General features: G+C 42.1%; 1 protein-coding gene across 7 annotated transcripts; it reads right to left on the reverse strand.

The window, feature by feature from the left end:
- Positions 1 to 250: 250 nt before the first annotated feature.
- On the reverse strand, positions 251 to 19,243 carry LOC102082506 (centrosome and spindle pole-associated protein 1). Of its 7 annotated transcripts, none has more exons than XM_025898448.1 (29): positions 18,846 to 19,243; positions 18,215 to 18,379; positions 17,944 to 18,043; positions 17,728 to 17,831; positions 16,196 to 16,264; positions 13,709 to 13,971; positions 13,515 to 13,606; positions 13,308 to 13,431; positions 13,117 to 13,174; positions 12,767 to 13,035; positions 11,420 to 11,538; positions 11,146 to 11,287; positions 10,804 to 10,915; positions 10,566 to 10,604; positions 9,776 to 9,923; positions 9,557 to 9,685; positions 9,104 to 9,216; positions 8,844 to 8,993; positions 6,625 to 6,768; positions 4,963 to 5,076; positions 4,447 to 4,513; positions 4,087 to 4,213; positions 2,124 to 2,263; positions 1,903 to 2,031; positions 1,751 to 1,791; positions 1,585 to 1,645; positions 1,056 to 1,165; positions 821 to 968; positions 251 to 580 (listed from the first exon to the last, which is right to left on the reverse strand). In XM_025898448.1, exons 2-29 carry the CDS (start codon positions 18,317 to 18,319, stop codon positions 423 to 425), a joined length of 3,375 nt encoding a protein of 1,124 aa, XP_025754233.1. In that variant the 5' UTR covers positions 18,320 to 18,379; positions 18,846 to 19,243; the 3' UTR covers positions 251 to 422. The 7 variants fall into 7 exon arrangements, with proteins under 7 accessions (XP_025754233.1, XP_025754250.1, XP_025754245.1 ...); XM_025898465.1 differs by having other exon boundaries at positions 17,971 to 18,043; positions 18,846 to 19,242; XM_025898460.1 differs by having other exon boundaries at positions 13,709 to 13,947; positions 18,846 to 19,242.
- Positions 19,244 to 20,156: the final 913 nt, after the last annotated feature.

Consider the following 20,156-nt stretch of genomic DNA (forward strand, 5'->3'; position numbering starts at 1 on the left):
TGCATTTGAAATTCCAGCATCGTGACATGGCCTTCTTAATGACTTAATGCTACTTTGCATGACTTGGCATATGTAATTCATATTTACATGCAACAGTGAATTCTTAATTTAGCCATGCAATATGAATGAAAAGGGAGAAAATGAACCTTTGAATAATTGAGGGAAAATTGTTGACATGAACATAAATTACAGGAGCAATTTGCTTTAGCGATGTGATGTCTTGTAAAAGGAAGCAAACCAAAACAGTACATAAAAGTAAAATATAGTTTATTTAAAAATATATTCAATAAAAAAATAATTTACATGTAAAAGAACACGAGGGTTCCCACAGTGGATTACGACACTGAGGTTTCAACAGGAAAAAAGAGAAACATCTTTGCCTTCACAGTAACTTACACCTCCAAATCTTAGGAGACAAGGTGCTACGTTGCCAGCCGCTCCCTTCTTATCACATGGTGTAAACACTTCAGCGTGTCCGATGTTTCTGGCCGTATCCAGCGATCGGTTTCTATAGAGCCCTGACGATTATGAAGAGAAAACCGCGGAGGAGAGGCGTCGTCGTCAGACAGATCCAGCGGTGCTGAAGAAAAACAAGTGAACACAGAAAACATAAATCTTCACTGTGTTATTAACAAGCTGGAAACAGGCGGCTACAATGCATCCTTTATATAAGAACAAATATTTGCTTAATATATATTGTTAGAATTTTATAATGATCGATATATTAGACCATGAGCTTCATATTCCTGAAGATGAGCAATCCTGGCCTGGGCTTTTATACAACGAGAAACTTATTTACACAAAAAATATGAAGTCGTACCAGCTGTGTTGCCACGACGACTGAGAGCCTGATGACCCGTCCTCTTCTGGTTTCCCCATTCCCCATCCTCATTCTGCCGCTGTCTGGTTACTGCGTGGTCGGAGTAATCATCATGACGACCAACAGGGTGGCCAGAAGCAGCTCGCTCCTGAAAAAAGGGAAGAAAAAAGTTAAAACTTCAGCAAATAAACTTCGTGTTTGACCAGGACTCGCGGATGGTTTTTAGGAAGAACACCTGTGGGCGCTGTGACTGTCTGGAAAGCCTCCTCCTCTCCCGGGCCGACAGCTGACGAGTCTTCTCGGGTTCTGGGGTTTGCAGCACTGACGAGCCATCGCCTAGAGGGTCTTAACACACACAATCAAAGTCAGTCATTTCAAACATCGCCGCAACTTTTTATGTGATCCTTGTCACTTAAAGCATCCTCAACATTAAAAAGTTCCAGATGTCATTTTGCAGTACACAATTTGGCCCCAATAAAATATAAACTTTCTCAATAATAAGATACATCCAAGTGTGCGTCATACTTCTCCAGCATGAGCTGAACAACACTTAAACATGAGGCACAACCAGCAGGAGGTAAATTATGTTTGTGATCCAGAGAACAAACGATGTCAGTACAGTAACAGCTCAAAGAACTCGCGATGGCTGTCTGCCATGAAGACTCGGGTCTTGTGAAGTCAGTGAAACGCCTGCAGCTCTATGGCTCAAAAGGAGAATGTGGATTTCACCGGCAGTAAAATGCTTTTATTTCAGCATGTCTTACCAATGAAAGCACTCTCTGACTCCAGCAGAGAACCTCTTGCAGATCCCCTGGTCTCGCTCCTCTGAAATACACACAGCTCTTTTCACAGTTCCACTCTAATAACTACAAGCTGGTGGATACGGTACAAATCACAGGATTTTTGTGCAGCTTAAACATTATTTCTCACCAGTAGATCATTTTGCTGTGGTGGGGACAGGTCGAAATAATCTGCAACACAAGTAGGATATCTTTAATATGAACAATGGATGGCACTTTGGGCCTGGACCTGCTGTTGAAAAGTAATAACAGGGTAAAAAAATAATTGAAATAAAGTCTGACCGTCCTGGACCGTAGACCTCTGGCTGCTCAACTGGTGATATGAATCCCTGTAGTCCCGCCTCCGTCTGCTGGTCCCACCTACTTCCACTAGTTTAGGATCTTCACTGGAGTCCAACCTCAATTCTTCATCTACCACATTAGAAGTAAATGTAAACCAATAATAGTGAAGTAATGTTGGTTATTAAATGAGTACAGTCAACACTTTGAGATCACTGTGTTACCTCTGTACTTGAGCTGAAGGGAGTCGTGGATCCGTAACAAATTTCGTGGCTCTGTATATCTAGAGTTAGGCCTACGAATCGGAGCCTGGAGCCTCAGCCTGGCCATATCAAACACATCCACCACAGGACGCTCGCGATACCTGGAGGAATGGAAACAGGTGTACACACAGAAATATCAGTCTCTATGAAAAGCAGAGCAGACTTTAGTCTTTTTTCTGAGTTTGGCTGTACTGGTAGACAATGCCGAGGATCAACGACGGTCAAAGCGATAAGCAATAGGTCGCCAAGCTTTTTAACTCATTTCCATGATTCAGTCATTGATCTACATCTAGTCTGCCTCGCTGTAATTTCATGTTGCATCTCCACATATACCAACACAAACATGTCTGGATGTTTATGCCCGCGTGTGCAGAGTGGCACACTGACTCATTATGATCAAATGAGAGATGAGATGGAGGTTATTTCTGACTGCTGGTTTGATTTTTAAATTATAACTCAGTAAGTCTGCACTTGCACAGACGCTTGTTTATCTCATCTCCTCAACTCCCACCCACCCCACCGCCCACCAGCTGCTTTTGTCAGTGGAAAACTTGTGTGTGAGGACAGTACAATGAAGAATGAGAAGAGAGAAAGGGGAGACATTGTAAACATACAGAATCAGACTGTACAAGCACAACTATACAAAGCGTTAACAGCCACTTGCATCTCTTCAAGTGGTTGTTAACATAAATACCCAGTCAGCCAATCACATCACAAAGGGAAGGAAAGGTGGTTTAGGTCACTTTGAACATCGAATAGTTGTTGGTGCCAGACAAACTGCTCTCAGTATTTCAGTAACTGCTCATCTGCTAGAATTTTCCCACACAAGTGGGAACCAATCAGCTAAGTAAAGACAAATGACAGTCCATCATTACTTTAAGAACTGAAGGTCAGTCAGAAAATTGCTAAAATTTGTCCACTTGTTGTGTAATGTGTCCACCAAGTGCAGTCGCAAAAACCATCAAGCTCTACGATGAAACTGTCTCACATGAGGACGACCCAGGAAAGGAAGACCAAGAGGCACACTGACCCAGCATGGCTACCACAGCGTCCTGTAGCAACATGCCATCCCATCTGGTTTACGTTTAGTTGGCCCATCATTTATTTTTCAACAGGACAATGACCCCAAACAGACCTCCAGGCTGTGTGACCGAGAAGGAGAGTGATGGAGTGCTGCGCCTTATGGCCTGGCCTCCACAGTGACCTGACCTAAACCTGTGGAGATGGTTTGGGATGAGATGGAGCGCAGAGTGAAGGCAAAAGGACCAAAAGGACCAACATGTGCTCAGCATCTCTGGGAACTCCTTCAAGACTGTTGGAAACCATCTCAGGTGACGACCTCATGAAGCTCATGGAGAGAATACCAAGAGTGTGCAAAGCAGTAATCAAAGGGCTGACGGCTATTTGGAGGAATCTAAAATATAAAACATGTTTGGAGTTATTTCACACTATTTTGTTTACTACATAATTCCAAATGTGTTCATTCAAAGTTCTGATCCCTTCAGTGAGAATCTACAATGTAAATAGTCATGAAAATAAAACCATTAAATAAGAAGCTGTGACCAAACTTTTACTGGTATTGTAGCTCAATGCGAATGATAGTGTGTATTAAACACTCGGTTTCACTTGAGCTCTTTGCATTTGCTAACGTCACTCTTCTTCATGGCTTTCTGAAGGACAAACAACAGCACAACTAAGAGCAACCTGTAACACAGTCCCCTGGTGACAACATGACAGCAACAGCCTGCAAAGCTGCTCGTCGACAAACACAGAGAAGAACACTTCTGGTGGTTACAATATGAAATATCTAAGTATGCAATGTGCATTAACTGATGCACAGCTAAATCCAATATATAGTCTGATAAATGTATATGCATCCATTAGTATGCCAAAGGTTACAGCATGAGTGATGAATGTGTTTTACCTGTTATTCAGAGGAGACTCTAAATCCTCCCAATCCGCCTGCTGCAGGTCACCTTCCAGGCGTTTTTGTTCATTGCGGAGCTGCCGACGCAATGCTGACAGCTCACTGAACAGATCGCAACGGTCTCCTAAAACACACACAGTCTATAGCTGAAACTGTGTTTTCAATATCATTACCCTTCTCAGCACCAACCTTCGCCCACTACAAAACGTTAAAGAAACACAGCAGAGTCAATGTGTAAGAAAGGACGGCTCACTCTAAGTGTCAAAGAAAATTTAACACTGTTTATGGGAGACTGAACCCAACACAAAGATCCTGCAGATATGATCAGAGGCGTCTATGTTTGCTCTCACACAGTACCTGCAGCTCGCAACTGGTTCCTACAAGCAGGGACGGGAGGGGACTGCAGACCGGACAGAGACCGCTCCTTAAAAACAAAAAGAATAATTCATGAAGGATTTTAGCAGAAAATATTCTATTACAGAGAACTAAACTAAATGTTTTCTAACTTTTAACTAAACTGGACCCAGAAATGTTTTAAAAACAGTGCAGATATAGTAGCCTGCGTTTAAGCCTTTCAAATATTAAATACACAACACTGCTGGTAACGTTGTCATTCAGTCATGGGTCACTTTTACTTTAATGCCTTTCACAGCATCATTCATCAAAGTACAGATGTGATCTGTGCAAACACTTGTAGAAAAGACTTGTTGCAGGTAGTTAGCACCGGCTAACTGTGACCTGAGTAACTCTGAAAAGTTATGCATAAGAGACATGACATTAATTTGTTCATGTGTAGCAGGCTGAAACTGACACAGTAAGTGTTACTCAGTGTGTGTGTGTGTGTGTGTGTGTGTGTGTGTGTAAGAGACTTACAGACGATGGGACTGTAGAGTGTTGGCTGTCAACAGTGGGAGGTCTGGGGGTATACTGGTGAATACCACATTTCTTCTGCAGAGTGGGGATTGGAGGTGAGGGTTCCCTGTGGACCTGAAGACACACAGCTTGTGATTTACTACATAACACTTTAAAATACTACAGTTAATATAAGCCAACTGATTATTTGAAATTTATTGTTCAGAATATTTGGATGTTATTCCAAGAAGGGTATAGCAGTGTAGCCACACACACACACACACACACACACACACACACACACAGCTTTATTTAATGAAACATAGTGATATAAAAATTGTTTCATTTTATTTTTTCCCCATCACCATGTTTATATTGTTCTACTGTTAATAGTATTTTGGTGCTTTGAGAATATCTTTTTCAGAAACCATCATGCCAGTAAAGCATGACTGAAGTGATCTGAACTGAGTGAGAGTGTCCTGAGTGGAATCGGCGACGGCCATTTTCATCTTGAAAGCTAATCAAAGGAAAGAAATTGAAAGAAGCAGCTGTCGCCCAGGAGGTAGGTGGCCCACTAACCACAGGGCTGACAGGCTTGTCCATCTGTCAGAGTGTCCTTGGACAAAACATTGAACCCCAACTAATTGCTCCCAGTGCTCACACCAGCACCATGCATGGTAGCTCAACTCCACTGGTGTGGGAATGGATAAACCAAATAGTGGCACTGTTTGGTATTTGGATCAAAATACTGAAGGGGTGTCTTCAAATAATTCAAGTGAACACACAGACACATACAGTATTTGTATGTTGGTGGTCAGCTGGTCTTTGTAGTTATGTGTGTCTTGAAATATGAAACACAAATACAACACCTGAGCATATATTTGGTCACATGGAGGATGATGACTTTTATTCTTCAACATCAAATGTCTGCTTCGCATCTCATATTTCTCTAACTGTTCCTTGTACAAACTGACTTTAACCCTGATAGTACTGCAAATGATTGTGTTTCACAATAAGTGTAAACAGTTAACAAAAATGAGAATTTCGTAAGTCGAGTAATCGAGTTCATTTTGTTCATCTGGACTCAGCGAGATCCAACCTCGAGGATCGGGTCCCTCAGCACAAAGACCAGTATAGTAACTGGACTGGTATTTACCGTTCTGCCCAATTTAAACACTCAAAGCACTTTCTCAATCACCCAATCTATCCATGCCTAAGCACTTTCCAACACACACACACACACACACTCCTGAGATACTAGCCCTGGAGTTCAAGTGCCAAAGCATTGAAAACCAAACAACTTCTGGCTGAGCAGATGGCTCAACACAGAAGAGCTACCTCATCACGCTGGGACTCAACCGGCTATTTACCAGCTCATAGTGACTCCGTCTCTGTCCAGGAGGTGTACAAGTTCATCACTGAAGCAGGATCACAGAGTCACAGAGACCATTTATGTGAAAAGGGAATGAGCGTCTCTGACCCACCGAGGGTGCTAAAATGGATCTTTCACCATGTTACAGTCCTGTGATTTCAGCCATTCCCCAGCTTTTTCTGATCAGTGCTCATAGTGATTAATGATTGGGACAATCTGCTTTCTGGGATTTTGTTACCTGGATTATTAAGTAGGCATCAAGTCAAACAATGGACAGTGTGATAGCATTTGCTGTACATCTGTGAACTGACCTCTTCCACTCGTGCCTGTCTCTCGCTCTCATACTGTCTCCTCAGTATCGCACTCTCCTTCTCCTCTGCTTCCTTCTTTATCCTCTCAGCTTCCTTCTTCCTCTGTTCAGCCAGCTGAATCAGCTCCTCATTCTTGGCCTTTTGCTGAGAGAAAGACAGTAAAATATTAGAGGAAGTACACAAGACAAAGATTTAGCGAAATGAGAAAGACTTGCAATGTGTTATAAGTAGAGACCATCACAACATCCACAATCCCCAGCAACATGCTTTACAGTCCAACCTGTGTGCACTTGTTACTACATGCGTGTTCACTCTGTAGGGGTTGGCCAACGCCCATCTCTGGACTTGATTTTAAATTCAGCTACACATCTGCACAGTTTCATGACTACATCTTGCACAGCACGGAAAAGATCGGTCAACAGAGAGGCATAAAAACACCTGCCAATAGGGCTGTGCGATATGACCAAAATCTCATATCCCGATATTAAGACATCTATCGTCCGATAACGATATAAATCACAAAAATGTAACATTTTCTGTAAATTCTGTGAATCTCGGGCAGCTCGACTTGCGTGAAGTGTTTCCAGCTGGGCGTCGTGTACCTGGAGTCGAGTGTTTTAACTGATGCATGAAACGATACATTTTTAGACATAGGTTGTAACGGCCGGCGTTTTCTTTGTATTTATTACACAGCGTGCTGCGGGGAAAAGCCTGTTCTAACGTTTGAGTCTAAGGTTTATATTTTAGCACCTGACGGCTCTTTTTTGCTTCTCATCCGTAAATACTCTGCATCTTTCACGTGATTCAGTTTTAGGGCTGCCACGATTAGTCGACTAGTCACGATTACGTCGACTATTAAAATCGTCGACGACTAATTTAATAGTCGACGCGTCGTTTGAAGCTTTGTAAGATCCCAAAAGACGCAGGAATAAGTAGTAGTATTTAAGAGTGTAATAACGGACTGAAACAGAAGATGGCAGCACTGCATGTACAAGGATGCCAGCTGCCGTTAAACCCCGAAGAAGAAGAAACTGTGTCCCAGAATTCATAGCGCGGCCCAGCGCAGTTGTCAACAATGGCGGCAGCTAGTTAGTTTTAATATTACTCTTATTATTCTTTCTGGGTCACAAAATAAACGTTTAACATATTTTCAGGTGAGAATGTAGCTGTGTAAACCTCAAATATCTGCTCAGTCTATCAAGACACCACATATTTTCAAAAGCGCTCCGACGTTTTCGGAGACGTCTGTTACCCACCAGCTCGATAGCGAGCCGAGGTTCTAGGCTCATTAGAGTCGGTGAGAACATCGGACTCCCGGCAAATCGTTTTCAAACTCACCGCCGTCTTTCGCTACTCAGGTTAAACATGTAATATAAGTCACTTAGATAACTTAAAAATGTTATTGTTTGGCTTTTTTTTAGTATTTTATTTGTTCCTGAGTAAATTGGTTTGGCTGAGAAATAAAGTTATAGTTTTTGCACAGCTGAATAAACGTCAAGCAGACAACTGATTATCAGAAGTGTGAGATGTTCGAGAATATACTCCGGTGTCCTGTTATATTTTAGATAGCAAGGAGCAGACGGCTGAGTTTATTAAACTTCACTGAAACAATCTGCAAATTTCATTAAAAGTGTAATAAACTATCATCTTGTCTTTATTTTTAGTTAGCACATACCTTAAACACTTCAAGCTGTAAGCTAATGATAGTTATATAAGAGCAGACGCATGCTGGTGCAATAAGCTGTACATTTTACGTCCAATGGATGCATGATCTGATTAGTCGACTAATCGCAAAAATAATCGGTGACTAGTCGACTATCAAAATAATCGTTTGTGGCAGCCCTATTCAGTTTATTTTGAAAAGTCTCAACAGGATCTTGAGCTTTATTGTGAAAGGTTTGTGGAAAATAAACAAGCGGACACGGCATAAAAACAAGCGCTTGTCCGTCTGTAGTGTGGTTATATTAAATATAAGAGAAAGAGAGAACTTCAGGAAAATATAGCCACTACAGTGACCATCAAAATAATGAAAAAATATTGCCGTAAACAGTTTATTTTGCGACACCACGAAACAAACGATAGCGTAAAATGAAACGATAGACGTTTTTATATTGTCATCCGATATATATCGTTATATCGAACAGCCCTACCTGCCAAAGTACTCAAAGTGACTTAGTCAGAGAGGAAGCCTTTCTCTCCTTCAGATTTTAGCTTCTCACCTCCATTTCCTTTCGTTTCTTCCTCTCTTGCTCCTCCTCGTACTCCCTCTGGATGCGAGCCCTCTGCTCTGCCAGCCTCTTCTCCTCCTTCTCTTCCTCCATCCTGATTCGTTCTCTCTCTTCTGCCCTTTTACGCATTTTCTCCTCGATCTGCAAACAAATGCAGGCTGATCAAGAACTAAACCATCAGCGATTTTCAACAACACAGCATAGCATATAATACCGACAGGAGAAATGCCCCCAGCGGCGTAGCCTTGTACCTGCTGTTTGAGGTAAGCTTTGTACTTGTCCTGCTCCTGGAGCTGTTGCTCTGTGGGCTGGCTGGCAAATACTTTGCCTCTGGCAAACTGCGGTGTTTGTACATGGGTGAAGCCTACAAAACATGAAACAGATCTTTCAAAATAAAAGTATCAGTCTCAATGCTGTTGTTTCTGGATATTCTGATGTGCTACTCGGTGGTGATGCCAGTTTCTGAACAAACAGCCAGTTTTCTTTGCGTTTTATAGCCGTGTGGAATTTTCTCCCTTCAATCAAGATTTAAATACCACACTGTAGTTTTCTCTGGGGCTTCAATGGAAATAATTTTAGCTTACAAGTGTCAACTTTTCTTTGTGTTATTGAGAGTGCAGGCTGTGATGTCAACAATAATCTGATAGCAAAACAAAGCTAAACAAAGCAAAGTCATATTTCTAGTGGTATGGATGCCACACTACCAGAAACCCTCTCATTGGGGTCCAGGTGCTCAGTCCGGCTGGCTGCCGCAGCAGCCGTGGCTCTCCTCTGCCGCTGCTCCGGGTTGCTGTACGCCTCCTCGTTCAGCTTGTGCATCTGACTGAGATCAGCTGCAGAGTCAGGCAGAATAAGTTAGAACAGCTCGTCTGAATTCGTAACATGCTGCACACTATAAAAAGACGGTGCACAGCGGGACATACCAATGAGATTTCCAGTGCTGTCCCTCAGCGGCGCTCCTCCTCCGCCTCTCCCCCAGGGCTGGTGGTTCTTCATGTCAGCCTCCAGCTGAGCCTCGTAACGCTCCCTCTCCTCCCTCTCCTGATGCCTCCGCTCCTGTTGCTCCTGGATCTAACAAACAGTATTTCTCTGTTTATTCAACACTCATCAAATGTCAGCAATCAACAACTATGTTCCCAAGACACTGTGAAATGTTCTATTTTCACCACAACTATCTGGCCAATTGATGAAGACAGTAAGCCTCAGTGATGAATGTTACCACTGTTTTCTCATTAAATGTGTCAAGATGCCTATTATATAAATTCAAAAACATAAAAAAAAAAAAGAAAAGTAAAACTGAATATCTTATGTTGACTTCATGTGTTCCAAGTTTTACATTTCAGCTCAGTTTATCAGAAGCTTTCAAACATGGGCTGCAAATATGGAACCAAAAAAAAGCAGAAGAATTAAGTTATTACTGCACCAGAACGACAAGGAACCAAAGCACAGCGAGGAACTACCTGGAAAACATTTTAGGGAGTCTGCAGTGATCTTGTATGCTAGAGAGAAGACCAGGGAAAAATGCACGCTAAGCAGAAGGAAAGAGGATTTTCACAATAAAAGGGGTCAGGGTGGGATTTGGTTATGAAGTAACTGAACAGAGGAGGATCTCAGAATTACTTCTACAGCTACTCGACTAATACAGAAGGACCTTTTGACTCCATATAACTTACATTACTTACATTACATTACACTAACTAACATCTATTTTACCTTGCTGTAAAGCTCGCCGTTTCCACTCGTGGAAGCTTCCTGTCAACACATCACACGCTAAGATGCAGTGAAATTCCATTACCTTCAACTCTCTACCAATACTGTTTTCAGCCAAATAACAAAGGAGGAGCCCAGCAACATCATCACCACAAATGTCTGTGATGGCCAAATTTATTTACCTTTAAATATGAACAGTTCTGAATACTTCTCTGGTGATTTAAAGCCCCCACCCCCCTACCTGTTGTTTCAGAGCATCCCTGTAGCTCAAAATCCTTTCCCTGGCTGATCTGGATCTCTCTGAAGGGAATATGTTGGCTCGTGATGGCCCAGTAGCCGTCTCGTTGCTGGGCCTGTTGGAGTAGTTGAGACCCGATGAGCACTTTGGTTGGCGTGTCTTACTACCATGTCTCACAGCAAACACAAACAGGAGTTAAAGCCACGTCCTTACCATTCTGTTGGAGACTAAAATGAGTTTATTTGGCCTGAGCAGGATGCACTAATATGATTGTGTGCGTGTAGGTATAACAGATATAATTACTGCCATCTTGGCTTCTAGAAAACTGTAAGAGTAGATATTTACTGCATAGGAGGCTCTGGAAAGCTGCTGTCGCTGTGCTGGCTGTGAGGGCTGTGGTTACCAAGCTGGCTGGGCACGGCTTCCCCCGGCGGTACATTCAAGTAGGGCGTGGGAAAGCCAGCACCAGGAGCAGGCATGTGCCCATCTGAAAGAAAATCAATCACATAATAAGCTAACAGTAGAACACCTGTCTAATATACCAGTTATACTCTGATCACATTTTCTGATGTAGACCAGAAAGTGTTTTTACTCCCGTGTAACAGAGACCCGGACTTACAGTAGGCCATGTTTGGATCAAGCATGCTTCTGTTGGCGTAGTAGTGATGTGGCTCTATGTAGGGGCTTCTGTATGCATCGCTCACTGAAGGAGGTGGGCGGGGATGAAACAGAGGATATCTGGGGAGGAACCATTTCAAAACATGTGATTTGTAACTAAATAAAATAATAAATCCTGAATGAATTTCTGGATTCAGCTGGGACTGGGACTAGTTAGTGTTTTTTTAAGTGTCTTAAAAGGGTTCATGAAGACCTGCAACAGTCAATCAAAAGAGTTTCATTCTAGTTTCTCTTTAAGGTCCTTTTCATTAACTGCAGTTGGGGCTGTGCGATATGACCAAAATCTCATATCCCGATATAAGACATTTATCGTCCCGACAACAATATGTATCACAAAAATTTTACATTATCTGTGAACTCTGTGAATCTCACGCAACTCGACTTGCGTGAAGTGTTTTCAGCTGGGCGTCGTGTACCTGGAGTCGAGTGTTACATAAGTTGAAACGGCCACAATTTTCTTTGTGAGTATTTATTACACGGCGTGCTGCCTGTTCTAAGGTTTTTTAGCACCTGACGGCTCTCTTTAGCTTCTCGTCCGTAAACACTCTGCACACTATTTCACGTGATTCAATTTATTTTGAAAAATCTCATATTCTTCAACTTTATTGTGAAAGGTTTATGTGGAAAATAAACATGCGGACAGCGGAGCCACGTGATCGTTGTTGCTAATGACAACGCATAAAAACAGTCGCTTGTCCGTCTGTAGTGTGGTTATATTAAATATAAGAAAAAGGGAGAACTTCAAAAAATTTTTACAGTGACCATCAAAACGATGAAAAAATATTGCCGTAAACAGTTTATTTTGTGACACCACAAAACAAACGATAGCGTATAATATGAAACGATAGACGTTTTCATATCGTCTTCCGATATATATCTTTATATTGAACAACGTTAACTGCAGTGTTTGTCGATTCTGCTGGATCCAGATTCTTAACACACAAACACATACTGGACACTGATTCCCAAAACAAAACGGTGTATTATCAGTCATTACTGTTTTGATCTCACTGACATGGGCCTTTATATTCTGTTTACTCTTCCACAGCTGCATTCAGTTCATTTAAACATGTCCTGCTGATGCTTCTTCACATTAAAACTCACATTGGACTGATTACAGCATGACATCATCGCTATTATTAACTGACTTCTTTATGAAAACAATGCAGACATATTTGGCTCCACTGTCAACAAACTTGCTGCTCAAGTGTTGCCTCCTGTCCTAATCTCAAGTGTTGCATTATGAAATCATTCAGACTGGAACTGGTGTAAAGTTTCGTATTACTACCTAGGGATGTCCATGGACGTCACAGGGTTGGCAGGCTGGCTGTTGGGAGGCAAACCACCTCCAGCTAAGCCCAGAGCAGAGCTATACTCCAGCAAAGGGGACTGGAAGGCCACGTGAGCCTGCTCGGGGGGAGGCATTTCCCTCTCTCTAGCACCAATCTTCTCGATGTCAGGTAGAGCACTTGATGATGATCTATCACCTGTGGTTACAGGATCTGACACCTGGCCACCTTTTCTTCTGCTCAGTCCAAACTGTCTGATTCGGTCCGGCTGGATAAAGAAACAGCTGATAAATATCCAGTATAAACATTCTCAGAGTAAAGGAGAGTTGCTTACGAGCTGTAAGCTGACCTGTTTCTCAGGGTCATTTATTCCTGTTGCTGCGACTTTCAACTCGAAATCTTTTTCCCTGAAACAAAGACACAAACAATTGTCCGCTTGTATCCATTTCTGCATTTCTGCTGCCTCTGCAAGTCATAACTAAGTGCCTAAAGTGGTGAAATATTTAGGGCTTCTAGTGAGCACCATAAATAAAGACGCACCTCTTCTTGTTGCGGTGCTGCTCAGCTATCTGCTCCTGCAGCTCCTGTCGGTAGCGCTCCTTCCTCCTCTGCAAAGCCTCACGTGTATCAGCTGTTCCTGAAAACACGGGACCGCATCTGAAACCTTGAATTCATTTTCAATAATTCTTTTTCACATTTAAAGATTTCATAAGTTTTTAACTGTATTTTCAGAGGAAGTCTTTTTACCTATTAAAAGACCGGTGGCAAACTCAGCATCTGCAGATTTGTTCCGCACTCTGGATGTCTGTCCATCTCTGGTAACACCAGCTGAATCTTCCCTAAACACACAAATAAAATGAGGGAGAAAGAAGTCACTATCTTTAACACTATTTTTATCATAAACACATAAAGCAACACTACAAAAACAAAACAACTTCTACCTGCCATCGGTCTTTGTAGGTCGTCTCTTCTCATGATTGCCATTAACTGCCATACGTCTCGTCCCTTCAATCAGCTCCAGTTCATCTTTACGCTCCTCTTCCTCTGACTCTTGGTCCGTTGGCCTCCCCAGCCTGTCTCGATGCCTCATGAGTGCTGGTGACTGCCTCTCTTCATCCTCAGCTAGGCACAGAGGCCTGTGTAGCGTTCTGCTCTCCTCTGTTAGAGTGGCTGCGTCCTTCTGTTTGAGCACAGACAGGTGTGGCTAGAGGACACACCATCAGGGTACACCCTGGACAGGTCGCCAGTCTGTTGCAGGGCTAACACACAGAGACAGACAACCATTCGCACCCACATTTGCTCCCGCATTCACACCTATGGGCAATTTAGATTAATCAATTAACCTAACCCCACAAACTGCATGTCTTTGGACGGCGGGAGGAAGCCAGAGTACCCGGAGGGAATCCACGCAAACACGGGGAGAACATGCAAACTCCACACAGAAAGACCCCGGCCTGATGGTGGAATTGAACTCAGGACCTTCTTGTGCGGCTTGTGTGCGAACCACCATGCTTGTTTTATCATGTTAGATGAAATCAAGTACAGTAACAAAGCTACGGTCTGATCTTTCATTATCACATCAGAGTGGATTAATGGACTGTCGAGCTGTCACTACTGCATTTGTACGAGTATCACTTGGAGTCGTGCTATTTCAAAGTTTACAGCTTTAAATTGCTTATAAAGTTAGATGAAAGCCTTTATTGTTGTAACAGTTTACTAGGGATGGGCACCGGTGTCTGACATAAACTGTAGTAACCAGACCGAAAAGCAGCGCACATTTCGGTGTTTTATTTCCTGAGCTGTGATACACTTTGGATTCTAGCCAATCATTTTACCTTTGCAAGGATAGTAGGCGGGGCCAGGTACATACGTTCTTTTAGAGCAGAGCTACAGATTAAAAATGCCCAAGGCGAAGCGGTCAAAAGTCTGGCTGTACTTCACAGCAAAAGATGCAAACTCAGCAGCCTGCAACAAGTGCTTTAAGCTGATACTGTGATACTGTCAAAGGAGGTAACACCTCGAATCTGATGAAACACCTGGCGACGCATAGCGTTTTTTTTTAAGCCGAGAAATGCGCCGTGTTTGATGGCTTGCTGCGAGACCTCACACCGAGCACATCTACTGCGGGTGTGGTGCCTGTTATCGGACCCGGAGTTAACAACATCCCCCAAAAACCCGAAGAGTAGAGTCCTGGCCCCTAGCCCTGCCAGCGTAGCAGAAATGATGAGGATGATGATGGCAGCAGCAGCCGTTCTCCTCTGCGTGAGTAGCTTCATGTTGTTCGTGTGTAATTAACGTTGAGTAGGCTAACCACATTATTACATTAATGCATGTAAGGTGAACTAGCAAACACCGTCGTAGTTACATGCGGCTGCCTTCTTGTTTGATGGCAGATACTCCCTTCACCCTGGCCAAAAAGGCTAAAATGACCAAAGAAAAAGTGGAAAACAGTTAAACATGAGAGGTTTTTGGACAAAGTTTGTGTTTTTTCCATTGTTTAAGCACTGCTTCCAGCCAAGAGTGAGACCATATATGCCCTATAGCTGCAGAAAAGGATAACATTGTTATCTTGTTACAAAAAAAACAGCTAAACATGAGAGGTTTTTGGACAAAGTTTGTGTTCTTCATTCTTTAAGCACCGGTTCGAGCACCGTTTAACCACCGGCACCGTTTCAAAAGTACCGGTTTGGCACCGGTATCGGATAAAACCTAAACGATACCCATCCCTACAGTTTACTCAATGTGTTTAGCTTTCTACGTCAATCACTGCTGTATTGTTTTAGCTTAGTTTTTAACTTTAGTCTTCACTAACATTCACATGGTGTTTGTGCACATATTGAGGGGTCTCCATCTTTTATACACACACTGAAGCCCTGAACGTTTCTCAGCTCTGACCCAACAGAGTTGTACGTAGGAAGGAAAATGTCTGTTTGATGTGTGACTGTACCAGCAACAGATAGTGCCAGCAAGCAGACATTGTACTGCTGCGTGCTACATGTGAAAAAGGACAGCTTCAGCACTGCCACAACATGATCCTCCCAACAATCACATGGTGATTCATGCAGGATAATGGCTTATGTAACATCTGGTAACAGTAGAAGTAACCGCTACACTAAATTGCCTGGATTGGGAATCACTGATGAAAACACGTGTGGGCTCTTTCACAGTGCATCTTAACTGTGTTTATAGTCTTTTGTGTTTATAGTGTTTTGGTAAACAACCGTTTTATCCCAAATGAACGAATGAGAAAATTCTTTTCAGCAGGACTGTTGTCATCTGCCATCCACTTTGGCAGCCAATCAGTAATAATGAGTAAGTATCTTCATTTTCTGCTATTAATAATGAAAAACATCCACACAGTCACTCTGTTCGGCCAAGCATCTAATCTTCAAATATATTAAAATCATAAAAGACATTAAGACAATTACCTTGACAGGCCTCCTGTTATTGAACTGGAGTAATGGTCCTGCAGTCTCAACAGGTTCAAACTGTTTTTTCTGTAACATAAAATAAAAGCAGAGATTAAACAGGAAAGAAACGCTGGTGTAAACTTAATGAGCAGACTGTAGCTAGAATCTAAAAACTGGCTTTGATGCTAGAGCTGCAACCTCAGGTGTACAGATAGGTACGCAACAACGCTAATGTTTACAGTCACGTGTGTAATATTTCATTTGTGTCACTGTATTACATGGAGAACAACTGAAACTGTCTTATTTTTTACTTTTTAACACAGGATTAGCAACATAAACAGGCCGAGCAGATGTTTAGTTGGGTTTCTATGTTTCTTATTCCTGACTGTCTTTCAATTGCCACACAACTTTGTCATATTTGTGACACAGCATGACGAGCGCTTTATACAACATGCCTCATTCACCCAATGTGTCCAAGTCCTTTCTATCTAACATCACATTCACACTTTGGGGGTTCAGTGGAGTTCAGTATTTTGCCCAAGGAAGACATCGAATCACCAACTGTCCGATTAGAGGATCTGTCCTACCTCCCGAGCCACCGCCACAGAAATCTGTCTGCAATCTCTCTCAGAACTATGTCTAAAAAAAATGTAGTTTATTGAACAGTTTCTCACCAATAAACTGCAAAGAAACAATGCTCCATTTTATTCTAAATCCTTATCCAGCAAACCTTTCCACGATGGGGAGAAAACCCCCACTCAGCACAGTCACACACATCTAAAGGTGTGACCTGGTCAGGCAGTCAGTTGGTGAAATTTGCCTCCTTACTGGAGATTTACACTTGAGCGGGAAATTCATGATATTGCTACGTTGTAACTGCAAAACCAACTGAAACCCTACATTGCAACTAAAGTGCACCTCCTTGGAAATGTAACTACATGTCAAGAATCAATCTAAGGCCTCACAAATGTTAGCAAATTGCTAGAGGGGACTGATATAGGAATGGATGTGAGGATATGTACAAAGAAGTGGACAAACTGGAAAAAAAAGGAAGATGACAAAGAGTGGGGACCCAGGTGGGGGAAAAGTCCCAGCATTTTATTTGTAGCTATCGGCTGGCATCATGTATAAAACACAATCACAATTTACTTAATGGATAATGTAGCACACACAAGCATAAATGCCAGCAACAATTTCAGCCACTTACATCAGTAAAGTCTACAAAGATTCCCCACAGAAGTCTAAATCCACCTCAGTGATGCTAGCAGCTCTCTTTAGGCTGTGATGATAGCGCTGGGTGAATTGTGACAAACTGTGATGTTTGGGTCTACTAAACCCCAACAATTTATAGAATGGAAACAGTTTGATACCTGAAAAATTCTCAGAAAATGAAAAAGATATGTGATTTTTTTTGTAAACCTGAGACAAGCGATAGCTAACTTGCAGCATAAAAGTATACATTTAGAATAAGCATTTGACACATATAGATTGAAAACTCAAACTCACTACAGTGTTACACACACATAAACAGGGCAGTGTGTGGCCGTCACCTCAGTCATGTAGCGCCTGTAGTCCATACGAAGCTCGTGCTGCAGCCTCTGTTTCTTCCTCTCGTACTCCACACCAAGGGGGAGACCCACACTGCAGCTCTCCTCTGAAAACACATAACATTTAACAGAGATAGAAGGTAAACAGTGTTATGCAAAACAAATCTCAACTGACAAGTGAAATACTTAACTAATATTTAACTTAAAGTATGAACTGACGTGACAAATTGTGGCCAGGATCTATACCTCTTCCCTGTGCTTTTGACTTAGGAGGGATGTTCTCCTTAACAGTAGACCCGTAGCCTCGGTAGGGTTTTGCCTGTCAGTCAGAAGAAAAAGAAGATTCACATTACTTCTTAGTTACAGCGTATAACGGCAAAGAGGGCGGCTAAAGTTTAACTTCAATAAATGTCTTATTTGGTCTAAAATGTGTTGTTTTTCAGATGCTTATCAAAATGTTTGCCTTGAAAATGATCTATTTCTAACCCACCTTCATTTCCATGTATGGGGGGTCTTGTTGTAAACAGGCTTTATCCTCTGCCACCCTCGCCTTGCGTTCCCTGATGAAGGTATCCAGCTCGTCGTCCATCTCCATCCGGCGAGGTTACACAACCGAGTTGGAAACAACAACTTAGTCCAGCTTACAGAGAGCTCACTGCAGCGAGAACAAATGATAAAACTGTATGTTATACAGGGTTCAGTACATCACGGCCGTCACTGATATGAACTGCAGCACACACCGGTTCGCATGCAAGTCGGTTCTATCTCTTTAATTTACCGTTGTCAGGCAACCGGCGTCAAGTTCCAGGCACGGATAGCATTAACCCGCTTAACTGTATTAGCTTAGCAACTAGCAATATAATAATGCAATTAGTATGTAACATGGAAAGTGCTCGTAACTGTAACGCCCTGAACGTGTTTAGTTCGTTTAAACCGACTTAAATTGCTAAGGTTCGCTTGCTTATTAGCTTTGACTAATGGAAAGCAAAGTAAAGCTAGCAAAAACACCACAAAAACACATGAAAGCTAATCTTAGCTAATGAGCACTTGGCTCCGAGCTGCTAGCGTTAACTTTCTACTGGAACTCTGTACTGTTGTTATTAGAATGAAGTCAAACCTACCATTAAGTGGTGTATGATTGCGAGGCAGTGTTCGTTAGCTTGAAAAGGCTGGCGGTGTCTTGAGCGATTGTAATATCGCAAACAAATAAAAGTACTTCCGGTCGCAGGTGTCGGAATAAAATACTGTGTAGGAATACTTTGTGATGTGTCTGCTATCAGAAACCATTCAAATTTGAAACTATGTATCCGTGTTAATAGGAACATATTTGTTTTTTATTAGAGAATTGATCAAATCAAGTTTTCTCTGTATCTCCATTATAAGCTAGTTACGAAATTTCATAATCGTTCACATATCACAGGCTTTTCAATCTCATGTTCTCTAGCATATCAAGAATATCTCTCCACAACGTTACATATTCCTTATGTACGGGGTACGACCCCCCCTTGGTCTTGGCGTGTGGATACTTCTTTGAGACACTCCGGCTTGCCCGGCCACGCCCCACAGGACACGTATAAAACAGCTGTGCAGACGCGACACCGGTGATTAGTGATGTTAAATTTGATTCTTTTTACTGAATCGAGTTTTAATGAATCACTCACCAAAGTGAATCGGGTTTTTTGAGTCATTTGATTCACTGAGTCAGTTGACCAGAGCGTGCAAAAAATGTACATTTTCACTCAAACTTAATTTGTTTTTTTTTCTTTTCATGTAAATCCTACTGCTAAGATGAGTGATTCTAAAAGAAAACAACTATTTTATAGAGCAAAAAAGAGCAAACAAATTTCTAAAGGGAACATTTATTTTGTTTATTTTTATTTTATTAGTATTTTCCTTAAATGTGTCAAATATATATTTTCTCATCTAAATGTCCACTGAGCTGTGAGCCAGGGGGCGGTAATGCGCCTTGACATTGGTTGCCAACCAAGAAGAAGAAGAAGCTGTGAGCCAGGAGGGAGGGGGTGGGTGAGTGAGTGAGTGACAGTGTTTTGGAAATGACAGTCTTCATTACAAAGCTTTCTTCGTTATGAATTAGCATACATGTTTTTATTGAACATTTGAAGAACTAGCAAAAAAACCAGAAACTGTTGTAGAGGACATAAAGTCAGAGACAGAAACGACAAGGAGCAGGTGCATCTAGTACAGGTAGAGCTGCTGCAAAAACCCACAGAGCTCAGCAGCCAGCGCAGCAAATTCTGGATCCTTTGCTTTTAGTTAGCAGTTAGCATTAGCAGCACATCCTGCGTCCGATGTGAAAGGACCTTTATGCTGCGCACTGTGACTCACAGCAATGGTCCCGGGTCAGCCCTGACTTTATGTTAAACTAATCCTAAAGTAATAATGGTATTTCTAACCACTGACATACCACAACT

This window comes from Oreochromis niloticus, linkage group LG2, assembly GCF_001858045.2.
Source record: "Oreochromis niloticus isolate F11D_XX linkage group LG2, O_niloticus_UMD_NMBU, whole genome shotgun sequence".
Taxonomy (NCBI): domain Eukaryota; kingdom Metazoa; phylum Chordata; class Actinopteri; order Cichliformes; family Cichlidae; genus Oreochromis; species Oreochromis niloticus.

Excerpts from the sequence above, each read along its gene's own strand:
- LOC102082506 (XM_025898448.1), bottom strand. The coding sequence starts at position 18,319 with ATGGAGATGGACGACGAGCTGGATACCTTCATCAGGGAACGCAAGGCG. Across the intron at positions 10,916-11,145 it reads TTTCCAGAGCCTCCTATGCA|GCCCAGCAACGAGACGGCTA; the intron begins GTAAATATCTAC and ends CTACTCCAACAG. Across the intron at positions 9,217-9,556 it reads CCCCAATGAGAGGGTTTCTG|GCTTCACCCATGTACAAACA; the intron begins GTAGTGTGGCAT and ends CATGTTTTGTAG.